Genomic DNA, 13,730 nt, shown 5'->3' on the forward strand with positions numbered 1-13,730 from the left:
CTAGGGCTTGTGGGGAACACACTACACCAGTTTGGTAAAGTAGAAGCATCAGAGGAACGAGATCTGTATCTTTTTGGAGGCATGGACTCCAAAGTTGCACACGATACTCCAGATGATGTATTCGCAGTGATTTATTCAGATGTATTATTGCCGCCTTTTTTTTTTTTTTTTTCCTGGTTACAACTCTTTCTGCACCTCAGCTCTCCTCTGGATTTTGCCATATTTTGTTGCACTGCTTGAAAACTTTTATATTAACTTATCCGGTTTGGCATGCAGCAATACTTCATTCCCACCATCATATACTTTTGCCCTGGGTTTGTGTGGTCTAAATGCGGGACTCTGCATTTTCTATGCATTAAATCTCAAATATTTGATCACTCCTCGAGCATTTTTAGATCACACCTCTTTCTTCTCCTGCTATCTGGAGTATCCAGCCCATTGCAGATCTTAGTATCTGCAGTTTACACATTGACTTTTGCATTAAATGTTTCAACCTCTCATCAGACTTCCTGTGTGCAATTTTTTTTAAGCTTTTATTGCTTTGGTTGTTCAGGTGAAGTACCTGTAAATTAATGTTACACTTGCTTTTCTTTTCTGTTTTTTTCACCACAGAACTATTGGCGGAAGCTAATCTAATAGACCAAATGAGCAGTTCAGACAGTTCATCTGAATCCAAAAGTTCATCATCCTCTTCAAGCAGTGAGGACAGTTCCAGTGATTCAGAAGATGAGGGTACCAGATCCTCCCATTCTGTCTCCATGTCCATGCCTAGCCTGCAACCACAACAATCCGTACCAGCCTTGGAGGCAGCGCACCAGACATCTCAGGACAGCGATGGCCAAATGATGAATACACTCCGTAAGTACAAGCAGTGATCAAGAATAGAATCAGAGGTCCGGCATGAGCTTGGTTAATAGCACGTTGTCAACTACAACAACAACAAAAAATTTCAAAGTGGAGGAAAAACACACTTGTAAATGCACTATACGAGTGCTCTGCTAATCCAAAAACCATTTCGTGTTCTCTATAAGAGTCCACAGTATTTTGGAGAAAAAGATTTTACCTCATATAAGGTTTCATGTTATGTGGGTCAATAAACTCACAAATTTTAATTCATTTATTACATGTGAGATCCTATTATACAAGTTCAGTAAAAAAAAGAAAAAAAAATCTTACAAAAGCCTTAAAGATTCTTCAGTTCAAAAAAAGTGCTCATTCTGTTTTGCTCTAATGGTTCAAAGTCTACAATAGGTGTCTGTAAGTGTTACAGATCAATTTTCCACTGTTTCTCAGCATCTTTCATAAACACATTCAAATAATCACTCAGTTAAAAAAAAATCCCCAATAGAGGTGATCATCCTAGTCAATTAAAATTTATTTTTAAAAAACCCCACTTCTACCGTGACAGTTGTTCTCAGCAGCACAGTCTAATATATTCAATGACCAGCTGTTGCCATTTGCATCAACTGACACAATAAGGCACCCATGTTTCATTGACCTTTTCATCTAGATGTTGGACAATATGAGAAGATGTTCCCTGATGTTGGACAATATGAGAAGGAACAATGCACTATCACAAAGGATTTGTACAAGGCCAGCCAGGTCCAAATATTCTCCTAGGGCAAGCAGGATGGTGGTCCTCACACATGGGTGACATCAGATGGAGCCTGGCATGGAAAACTTGTATAAAAGTTTCTAGAACTTTGACTGGCACACTGAGCATGCCCAGCATGCCACTATCCATGCGTCCACGCAGGGTCCCTCTTCAGTCTCTCTCTTTCCACAAGACTTTTGCATCACTGCTATTGAACTTGTGGCTAATTTTGTGGAAAACTATTTCTTTCCATTTTCCCCAGTCGCACCAGATACCTCTGTCTCCTGGGTTTAGTGGCTAGGTGTCGTTCTTTTTCCCATGGCGTCTAGTTTTTGCCGATGCCCCCAGTGCCTCCGGACCATGTCCATCACAGACCCCCAACAAGGTCTGTATTTTGTGCCTGGGGCATCGCACGATGTCCGAGGGTGCGCCTTCTGTGCCCAGATGATTCCGAAGGGCCGTTGCGTGTGTCTTGACAAAATGGATAAACTTTTTACAGCACCAAAAAGTCAAAGCCCTCAACTTTGGCATCAGGGGGCATCAACGCCCCGGGGATGGGAGTCGGCAACCGCTCCTCCCGTGTTGTCTTCTCCGCCACCAAGTTCTCTGGTGGAACTGGGCATGGGGGATTGTCCACTTTCTATTTCTTCTTGTTCCAGGTCTGGATCTTCGCCGGAGGAAGGACCGGGCCAAGCATCAGGAGAAGTCAAAAAAAGCATCGCCATCTTCCCACGGCTCCAAGCTTGGGAAGGCATCGGCACCATCTGAGTTGCCCCCGAAGTGGTCCTGGTCCGAGGAGGCTCTACCCTCCATCAAGAGGGCCCGAGGCGATCTCCATTGATTTCAGTGATGGTCAACGATCCCCCTTGGAGCTGTGGGGATTTGGTTCCACCTCCTCTTCCTCAAGCTGTCCTCTCCATTATCAGCATTCAAGGAGGAGTTGGAGTGCCGTGTACGGTTGGCAGTTGGTCAAGCACTACAAGGCATCGAACCACCGGTTCCTTCGGGGCAGCCAGAGCTGTCTCCATCAATGCTTGCACCATTTCTAGAGCGATTTGGATTTACTGCTTGGTGCCTTGCCGACGCAGCCTATTCCGATATCCCAGCCGCCCTCTATGCCACATGAAGCACCAAAGCGGCCTCTACCGGAGGCTATTCTGGTGGCTGATTCCTCTGATTGAGGAAAAACATTCTGGTTCGGTGCCACTGGGACCCCTGATTCCCTCGGTGCTACCAATGCCGGTGTAACCCTCTGTGCTCGTGGGACCACTGATGTCGGCACCCATACCTTTGGAGCTCCTGGTGCCTTAGGGGTCTAGGCCTAGGGCCAGCATAGGGGCTCCACATCCAGTATTCCTGGGCACTTTGAGTGAGGAGGATGCTCCCTATGACCCATGGGAGGGGGAGGTATCCCCTTCCTCTTCAGAAGACTCCGAGGACCTTCCCTCTGAGCCCTCGTCTCTGGAGGAAAGGCGCAAGTCTCCACTGGAAGACCTGACATTTGCCGGTTTTGTGAGGGCTATGTCTGAATTGTGCCCTTCCTGCTTTTGACCGAACAGGACTTCAGGCACAAAATGCTGGAGATCCTCCAATTTGTGGATGCCTCAAAGAAGGTGGTAGCAGTATCAGTGCATGACGCTCTCAAGGATCTGTTCATCCAGTTGTGGGAGCACCCCATTTCGGTTCCCTCAGTGAACCAAAAAACCAATGCGGTTTACTTGGTGCAACCTACCATGTGCTTTGAGCACCAGCATCTTCCACATCAGTCTGTGGTGGTGGTGGAATCCACTCTGAAGAAAGCTAAGAGGACATGGACCCATGCTTCGGCTCCTCCAGGTCGTGATCACAGGACCCTGGATGCTCTAGGACGGACAGTCTTCCAGGGATCCATGCTGGCAGCCCGGATTGCATGTTACCAGTTGTATATGGGTCAGTACTCCAGGAACCTCTGGAAACAGGTTCAAGATCTGGTGGAACGCTTCCCGCAACTCTTTCAGGAAGACTTCCTGAAGGTGATTCAGCAGGGATTGGAGTCCACTTATGATGTATTCAAAACGGCGGTGAAGGTAGCTGCTACAGGTATAGGTGCCTGCCACATGGCCTGATTTCAGGCCTCTGATCTCCAGTCAGACGTGCAGGAGCATATTGCAGACCTCCCTTGTACTGGTGAAAATCTCTTCGGAGATAAAATCAAGGAAGCATTGGCACAGCTGAAGGATTATTTATTATTTACTTATTTAACCCTCCAGCATCTGTTGGCCAGCATCTCCTACCCTCAGTCCTCTGGCAAGAAGCCATTAAGGCAGAGTTCGCGATGTCCCTTTTACCACCCGAGGAAGTATCCTCCAGCGGGTAGGATGAGGTTGCAGTGTGCTACGCCTAGGACACGCATGCGCAGCCCTGCAGCAGAGCCCCACCACAGGGTTTTGACTGATTGGGAGGGAGTTCAGGCCAGCAACCTGTCCCCGCAATGAATGACCCTCCTGTTGGAGGCTGCTTGCAGTTCTTTGCAGACTGCTAGTGGGCAATTACTTCAAACCAGTGGGTAATATCCATTGTTCATTGGGGGTACAGACTGAAATTCCACAGGATACCCCCCGAAATCCCCTCTGTGCCACTCATGGGGGTTTTCGACGAACCAGAAAATACTGCGAGTAGAGCTCTCTGCCCTTATAATGGATTGAGCTGTTGAACCCGTACCGCTAAGTTAGCAAGGCACTGGGTTCTACTCCAGGTATTTTCTTGATTCCCAAGAAAACAGGAGGCTTCCATTCTATCCTGGACCTGAGGGCTTTGAACAGATTCTTTGCAAATGGTTTTGCTGGGGGCCCTGATCCCTCTCATATGGAACGGGGACTGGCTTTGCTCCCTCGACTTAAAGGATGCCTATGCTCACATTGCCATCTCTCCCAACCATCAGAGGTACCTCCGATTCTTGGTGGGAGACAAACACTTCCAGTATCGGGTACTGCCCTTCGGCCTAGCGTCCGCACCCCGCGTTTTCACAAAATGCTTAGCGGTGGTGAATGCTTACCTCAGAAAGTAGTGGGTGCAGGTCTTCCCCTACCTGGATGACTGGCTCATCAAGAACTACACCAGGCCTGGGGCCTTGCAGTCTGTCCAATCCTCCATCTGGATTTTGGAGACCATGGGGTTTCTGATCAATTACCTGGTTCCATTCCTATAGCTGGACTTCATTGGGGCCAGGTTTGATACATGCCAAGCCAGGGCATTTTTGCCCCAGGACCGGGCGCTAACTCTGGTGTCCCTAGCGGGGTCAGTCTTTCGGAGTCACCAGACCTCTGCGCGCAAGATGCTGTGCTTGCTGGGCCATTTGGCTGCAGCAGTCCATGTTACAGCCTTTGCTCGGCTGCACATGCGCATGGCACAGAGGACCTTATGGTCCCAGTGGTGTCATGCTACCTAGGACCTTCGGGTATGCATCAGCATCACACCACCACTTCAGGAGTCCGTATCATGGTGGGAAGCCCAATCCAATCTAGAGGTGGGGATATCTTTTCAGGTCCCATCCCCACAGATCACCCTCACTATCAATGCCTCCCATCTGGGTTGGGGAGCTTATGTTGCAGATCTCTGCATCCAGGGTCGCTGGTCCATACAGGAAGAGTGATGTCAGATAAACTTCCTGGAGCTCCATGCTATCTGGTACGTTCTGTGAACCTTCCTAGATCACCTCACCAACAAGGTAGTTTTGATTCAGACAGACAGTCAGGTGGCAATATATCATCTGTCAGGAAGTGGTCCAGATCTGGTCCTGGGTGCTGTCCCAGGGCATAATTCTTCGTGCCATGTACTTGCCGGGAGCAGAGAATGTGACGGCGGATGTTCTGAGTCACTCATTTTGCCCCCCATGAATAGTCCCTTAAGCAGGAGGTTGCAGATTGAATCTTCCGTCTCTGGGGGACCCCAGATCTCGATCTCTTTGCTTCCTCTTGCAACGCAAAGGTGGATCGTTTTTGCTTCCTGATCAAGGTGAACACTGGACCGATATCGAATGCCTTCGCCCACCATTGGAGCACTGGCCCTATATGCATACCCACTGCTTCCACTAAGAACATAAGAACATAAGAAAATGCCATACTGGGTCAGACCAAGGGTCCATCAAGCCCAGCATCCTGTTTCCAACAGTGGCCAATCCAGGCCATAAGAACCTGGCAAGTACCCAAAAACTAAGTCTATTCCATGTTACCATTGCTAATGGCAGTGGCTATTCTCTAAGGGGTAGATTTTTAAAAACAGCGCGATCGCGTACTTTTGTTTGCACAGCAGGCGCAAACAAAAGTCCGCTGGATTTTATAAGATACGCGCATAGCCGCGCGTATCCTCTAAAATCCTGGATCGGCGTGCGCAAGGCTGCCGATTTTGGGCAGCCAGCGCGTGCCGAGCCGCGCAGCCTGCCTCCGTTCCCTCCGAGGCCACTCCAAAATCAGAGCGGCCTCGGAGGGAACTTCCTTTCGCCCTCCCCTCACCTTCCCCTCCCTTCCCCTACCTAACCCACCCCCCCGGCCCTATCTAAACCCCCCCCTTACCTTTGTTCCTAGATTTACGCCTGCGAGAAGCAGACGTAAATCTACGCGCGCCAGCAAACTGCTGGCGTGCCATCCTCCGACCCGGGGGCTGGTCCAGAGGCCTGGACCACGCCCCCGGGCCGGTGCCACGCCCCTGGTCCCGCCCCCGAAACGCAGCATCATCGGGTCCCGCCCCCGACATGCCCCCTTCGACAAACCCCGGGACCTATGCGCGTCCCGGGGCTCTGTGCGCGCCGGCGGCCTATGGAAAATAGGCGTGCCGGTGCGCAAGGCCCTGCTCGCGTAAATCCGGGCAGATTTACGCGAGCAGGGCTTTTAAAATCCGCCCGTAAGTGAACTTAATAGCAGGTAATGGACTTCTCCTCCAAGAACTTATCCAATCCTTTTTTAAACACAGCTATACTAACTGCACTAACCACATCCTCTGGCAACAAATTCCAGAGTTTAATTGTGCGTTGAGTAAAAAAGAACTTTCTCCGATTAGTTTTAAATGTGCCCCATGCTAACTTGATGGAGTGCCCCCTAGTCTTTCTACTATGTGAAAGAGTAAATAACAGATTCACATCTACCCGTTCTAGACCTCTCATGATTTTCAACACCTCTATCATATCCCCCCTCAGTCATCTCTTCTCCAAGCTGAAAAGTCCTAACCTCTTTAGTCTTTCCTCATAGAGGAGTTGTTCCATTCCCCTTATCATTTTGGTAGCCCTGCTCTGTACCTTCTCCATCGCAATTATATCTTTTTTGAGATGCTGCGATCAGAATTGTACACAGTATTCAAGGTGCGGTCTCACCATGGAGCGATACAGAGGCATTATGACATTTTCCGTTTTATTCACTATTCCCTTTCTAATAATTCCCAACATTCTGTTTGCTTTTTTGACTGCCGCAGCACACTGAACCGACGATTTCAATGTGTTATCCACTATGACACCTAGATCTCTTTCTTGGGTTGTAGCACCTAATATGGAACCCAACATTGTGTAATTATAGCATGGGTTATTTTTCCCTATATGCATCACCTTGCACTTATCCACATTAAATTTCATCTGCCATTTGGATGCCCAATTTTCCAGTCTCACAAGTTCTTCCTGCAATTTATCACAATCTGCTTGTGATTTAACTACTCTGAACAATTTTGTGTCATCTGCAAATTTGATTATCTCACTTGTCGTATTTCTTTCCAGATCATTTATAAATATATTGAAAAGTAAGGGTCCCAATACAGATCCCTGAGGCACTCCACTGTCCACTCCCTTCCACTGAGAAAATTGTCCATTTAATCCTACTCTCTGTTTCCTGTCGTTTAGCCAGTTTGCAATCCATGAAAGGACATTGCCACCTATCCCATGACTTTTTACTTTTCCTAGAAGCCTCTCATGAGGAACTTTGTCAAATGCCTTCTGAAAATCCAAGTATACTATATCTACCGGTTCACCTTTATCCACATATTTATTAACTCCTTCAAAAAAGTGAAGCAGATTTGTGAGGCAAGATTTGCCCTGGGTAAAGCCATGCTGACTTTGTTCCATTAAACCATGTTTTTCTATATGTTCTGTGATTTTGATGTTTAGAACACTTTCCACTATTTTTCCTGGCACTGAAGTCAGGCTAACCGGTCTTTAGTTTCCCGGATCGCCCCTGGAGCCTTTTTAAATATTGGGGTTACATTTGCTATCCTCCAGTCTTCAGGTACAATGGATGATTTTAATGATAAGTTACAAATTTTTACTAATAGGTCTGAAATTTCATTTTTTAGCTCCTTCAGAACTCTGGGCTGTATACCATCTGGTCCAGGTGATTTACTACTCTTCAGTTTGTCAATCAGGCCTACCACATCTTCTAGGTTCCCCTAGAAGTGTCGAAGACTCTCTCCTGAAGTTCCAACAGGATCGGGGAACCATGATCCTAATCGTGCCCTATTGGCCACGGCAAATTTGGGCCCCCCCTTCTGCAAGATCTCTCCTTCCGGGCGCTGATCAGCCTGAGGGACCTCCACATACCTGATTACACAGGATCATGGCAGGCTACGCCATCCCAACCTCTGGGCCTTAGCTCTTATGGCTTGGATGTTGAAAGGATGACCTTGCAGGCCCTGGACCTTTTGAAAGGGGTATCTCGGATCCTGGTGGAGTCCAGGAAACTTACCACTAGAAAATCTTATAGTCTAAATTGGAAGAGGTTCTCCAATCTGGTGTGAGGGACATGGGTTGGACCCATTCTCCTGTTCCACCTTGAAGCTCCTGGACTACTTGTTTCATCTCTCCGAGACTGGCCTGAAGACCACCTCAGTGCTATTGGGGCCTACCACCGTGGGGTAGATGGCTCACCCACCTTAACACAGCTGCTGATGGGGCGCTTCATGTGAGGCCTATTTCAGATCAAGCCTCCGATTAGGCCACCGGCGGTATCACGGGACCTCAATGTAGTCTTGGCCCACTTGATGAGAGCCCTATTTGAGATCCTGCAGTGTTGTGACCTGACGTATCTGTCCTGGAAAGTTATCTTCCTGGTTGCGGTCACCTCTGCACGCAGGGTCAGCGAACTTCAGGCTCTGGTGTTGTAGCCGCCTTATACAAAGTTTTTCTGTGCACGCATGCTAAGTTCCTTCCTAAGGTGGTGATGGACTTCTATCTCAATCAGTTTATAGTCTTACCCCTTATTTTCCAAAGCCGCATTCACACCAGGGCGAGTGGGCTCTGCACACCCTGGACTGCAAGATGGCCCTAGCCTTTTATCTAGAGCATGCAATGGGCCATAGGCAATCCACACAACTGTTTGTCTCGTTTGACAAAAATAGACTCTGAATTGCAGTGTCCAAGAAGACCTTATCGAACTGGTTGGCAGATTGTATTTCGTTCTGCTACGCACAGGCGGGACTGCAACTTGGTGGCCATATTAAGGCTCATTCTGTATGAGCAATGGCAGCGTTGGTTGCTCACTTGCATGCAGTACCCATGGGTGAGATCTGTAGGGCTGCAACCTGGAGGTCTTTCCATACTTTCGCTGCACATTATTGCCTGGTTAAGGACGGTTGACATGACAGCAGTTTTGGTCATTCAGTTCTCCGTAATCTTTTTCAACTCTGAAATCCAACGCTACCTACTTTAGACCCTGGGGTTGGGTTCAGGCTGTCTCCCAGACTGCAGCAGCATGGTTTGTTGTGCACGTTGGCACCTGTTAAGTGCTGGCTCCTTATAGTTGGGAGCAGCTTGTAGCTACATATTCACCCATGTGTGAGGGGTACCATCCTGCTTGTCCCCATGGAGTTGGGTTTCTTCTGTGTTTATTTTATTTTTTGGGAATTCTATGTTACGAGACTGAAGAGGGACCCCGCATGGATATTTATTTATTTATTTAGCGTTTTTCTATACCAGCATTCATGATTAGAAACCACATCATGCCGGTTTACATAAAACAAGGGGTGAGAACAAGAAACGAAAAACAAGTGCAAGGAGAACAAAAGTTACATTACAACAGGGTCTTAAAACTGGGAAGAGAAATTAGAATAAGAGAGAATAAGGATAGTGGCATGCTAGAAGTTTTCCGTGCCGCGCTCCATCTGATGATGTTACCCATGTGTGAGGGCTAACATCCTGTTGTCCTAGGAGAATACCTTTTACAGATAAGCAACTCTGCTTTTTCCATCTGTACTACAGTGAGAAATAGCATGAGTATTTTAAAAGAAAATGTCAGTCCATCTCAGCCCCATTACTTCTTTGTCTCACATCAGTGGCCAAAATGCAAAACCAAAAAGACCTTGATCACAAAAAAGCATGAAGACTAAATTCTTTATGTAGACTGGTGATTGTAACATTTTGTAAAATACTCAGCATTTCATTACTGCAAGATTAATCAAGTCCAAAATCATGTCTAATCATAAAGCAGGGAGAGGTTTTCCAAAAGAACTGCAAAAGACTATCATCATCATAGACTTGACTCCTGTTGGTGATCTGTTCCACTTCAGTGGCCAGTCAGCATACAGGAACACTGAAATCATGTCCCTTTATTCAAATCTGCAGGTTCGGTGGCATGTAATAAATAAAATCTGTCCATTTTGCAAAAGTATTTATTTTATCCCCTCCTCTCCGTCCTAGATCCTCACTGTCTACAGCCAGGAACTTCAAATTGTAAAAGTCATGTGTTGTACAGAACGATAGACAATATTAGCCTTTGCTCTTTTATTATTCACACAGCTGTGATGCTCCAAAACTCTCTTCTGCAGAGATCTGTTAGTTTTCCCCAATCAGATTTTTTGCCCATGGGTAAACCAATATGTATACCACATCCATAACATAAATGAAATACTTGCTGAATCCTGGGTGCCTGAAAAGAGGTGATATTCAAGGATTGTGGACACAGGGAACGGTTGTTGCATGCAGTGGGTGGACTCTGTGGATATAAACTAGAGTCTTCAAGGGTACTGATTGTACAACTACATCCTTTATATATTTTTTTTCTCCCATCTAAAAAGCTATATGGGGGCACTTGAGAAAACATCTTATGCAGTTGTAACAACTTCCAATGTTATGCATATGTGCCACGTTTTTGGCTCCAGTTAAAAAAAAAAAAAAAAAAAAAAAAAGGCAAAACCAAAATCATGTGGCTGTCATTTAAATTCTGTTGTGGTATCATCAACCACTCCCTATAGCAGTGAAGAGCCTGCTTGCATGCCTTTTGTAGAGAGAGGTTATCCTGATGCGTATAGTATCATGGATGCATGACGGCAGCACTCCTCTTTAGTGGAGCAAATCTGCCACAAGTGTAGAAACTGTCCCGCAGAGAGATTTTCTTTAAAAAAAAACAACCCAGGGATGGTAACTCTCATATTGTAAGAAATTATTGCAATTGATGGATCTCCAGTAGTTCAACATATGACAGCCTCCAAAAGTTTTAGAAATCTAAAAGTCCAGAAAGAACATCTGATAAGAATTGGTGAGCAAAGTCTTAGAATCACGGGAGGTTATCCCTTCATGAAAAGCCTTAGCAAGGTGCGATTCCCATTCCATGTTGGTGCTTGTTCTGATTTGAACAGCAGAGATTTTCTTTTTCTGATCCCTAAATGGGAAATGAAAACGCTGGTCAGGAATAGAACACAATATATTTTCCCCTTGTGAGCTTTTTGTCTTTAAAATATAAACCAAAAATCTCTTCTGACATGAGCAATGGAACTTCTCTTTGCTATGGACTCCTTCCATGGTAGAATTATGAAGTGCAGTTCGTAGGGTCTTCGCAGAACTCTGCGATGGAACCATGGCCTTGCAATGCTACGCTCTTGGTTTGTGACTTGGTACTGTGTAGACTGTTTCTTTTCATACTTTTTGAACTTTTATTGACCTAAAACTATTTTTCCTTCTAGGAAATGACTTGCAGTTGAGTGAGTCTGGAAGCGACAGTGATGACTAAATGCAATGCTCTCTCCACCCAAGAATTTTTTGTTGGTTCCCTATAATGATGCGGCAGCAACCTGGTTTATTTTTATTTTTGTTTTGCACTAAGGATGAGAATAGTTGAGACTGAGGAGGATATTTTCATCTGATGATAATAAAAAAAAAAGAAAACCTTAATTTTCCACTGATTACTCTGCATATCTTGACCTGAAATATTGTTTGCGCTCATGTGGTTGGTTTATGTTTCTTTCCAGAAATGATAGTTTTGCAATGAATTTAATGCAGACAGATTGTGATTTTTTCTTCACTTTACTGCCTGTTCTACTTGAAATTTGCTTGCAAATTGCTTTAAATAAATTTGGGGGAAAGCTTTTCTGTTTTAAAGAAATGTTCCCTTTTTTTTTTTTTTTTCTCCCTCTATTCTAAATGCTAACTTCTGATCCCGTAGTTACGTACAATCCATTCAAGAGAGCATAGGCATGCGCATGTCATAGAGCAGACAGCAACAAAGAAGTTTGAATAAAATCATCCATGTATATATGTTTCCGATTTGTAGCTGCTGTACGCTGAATTCTTTTCTTAATTTGTCTTGTTAGCAACCAGTGCACGTGTATAAAACTTTATCTGTTGTAAGGTGGCTGTCTTGCCTCTTGCGTCTCCATTCAGTCTTGTTGCAATCCCTTCATTGTGGAAACATATATGTAAGCGGCATTTCTGGCCGCTTGTATGACAGCTGTCAGATTTTGCAGAAAGTTACATGAATTTGAATGCTTTTGACCCACTTGCATTAAAGCTAGAGGGTGTCAGGAACACAATGTTGTGCACAGTCTGCCTTGCAGAGAAGATCCAGATTACATCTCTGCTTTTCTGCATTTACAATTTTTGTCATCAACGTCTGCCAGCTTCTTCCATCCCCACCTCCCACTTTGCCCCACCAGGGTCTCTTTCTGTTCATTGCTGACCATTTTTTTTTCTGTACCTTGTTCTACAATGCAGATACAAGTCAATTGTAAAATGGAAATAAGATACATGAGTAATAAAATAGATTATTTATCATTTTAATTGGGTGTTGACTATTTTTTCATTATGAGAGAGATGGTTCTGTGCAGACAAAACACACCAACTGCAGAAAATTATTTAAGAATTCACTGGGCAGTTAACATAAAATCTTTGGGGGCTGGGAATGCCATGGGAAGGTGGGCGTCCCAGCTGGCCCTCATAAGCTATACCCTACTGGTTGACTCGAGCACACTTTTACAAGTTCTGACCTGTGCCCCTGAGCCAGAGGACTGTCAGTGCAACTGTTGGACTGTAGAGGATGCCTGGATTAAAAATGGCAGGGAGAAGTGGGGGAAACTTGCTGGCTGTGAAGATGCAAGAAACGATAGCCCCAGCTGGGGCAAGTTGTAGTTAAGCAGGAAGCCCAGAGGTGTAGAAAGAAGCTAAGTTTCGCTCTTCAGTCTGACTTATTTTATTGTTAGAATGTAGAGTTTCTGAGAAGGTGTCTTTTAATTTATTGCATCAGTCATTGTGGATATACCATAAGTAAACTGGACTATAATTATTATGCAGTACTTCACCGAGGTCCCATGCAAGCATCACTGATACCTGGAAAGTGCACATTTAGCATAAATCAAAGAGTAGACTCGGAGAGAGAGAGTTTTTTTAAAGATAGGGTGTTGTCATAGTAATAATATGCGTACCTATTATTATTCTTGAACAGTTTTGCACACAAAGAATAAAATATATTGCGATTTAATAAGGCTATCGCAGCAATGGTCCTTTCCTGGGAGCCCATGGTCATCAAGCGCTTGAATCCAGCCAGTGTTGCTGTCGAGCGATGACCGGGCTACACTTTCCCCCTGCCGTGTCAGGCTGTAATCACTTTATTACAGATGCTTACTAGTACTTTACTGCTTCTGGAATAGTGCTCCAGTACACCAGACAGAGTGCTGCAATCTGACTTACAGCAGCCTCAATCTGCTTGAAGAAGGCAAGAAACAAAGAAATATTACTTAAATTTTTCAGAGAGAAAAAAGTCAGCCATAGGAATTTATTTATTTATTTTTTTCAAATTACCCTGCAATTTAATGACAAAGTTATACTGGCATAACACAATACAACACTTCCTATCATTTGAGTAAATGGATAACGCAAGTAAGGTGCTCTGAGGGATGTGGAAGTCCTGAGGAAGTC

General features: G+C 45.3%; 1 protein-coding gene across 1 annotated transcript in view; it reads left to right on the forward strand.

Annotated features, from left to right (window-relative positions):
• EAF2 (ELL associated factor 2) overlaps positions 1–12,596 on the forward strand; it is a 74,847-nt gene extending 62,251 nt beyond the window's left edge. The window contains exons 5-6 of the mRNA XM_029605208.1: positions 613–858; positions 11,504–12,596. Of these exons, the coding sequence (XP_029461068.1) occupies positions 613–858; positions 11,504–11,550 (293 nt within the window). The 3' untranslated portion in view covers positions 11,551–12,596. The remainder of the gene's footprint in view (positions 1–612; positions 859–11,503) is intronic.
• Positions 12,597–13,730: the final 1,134 nt, after the last annotated feature.

Source organism: Rhinatrema bivittatum, chromosome 6 (assembly GCF_901001135.1).
Source record: "Rhinatrema bivittatum chromosome 6, aRhiBiv1.1, whole genome shotgun sequence".
NCBI classification, from domain to species: Eukaryota; Metazoa; Chordata; class Amphibia; order Gymnophiona; family Rhinatrematidae; genus Rhinatrema; species Rhinatrema bivittatum.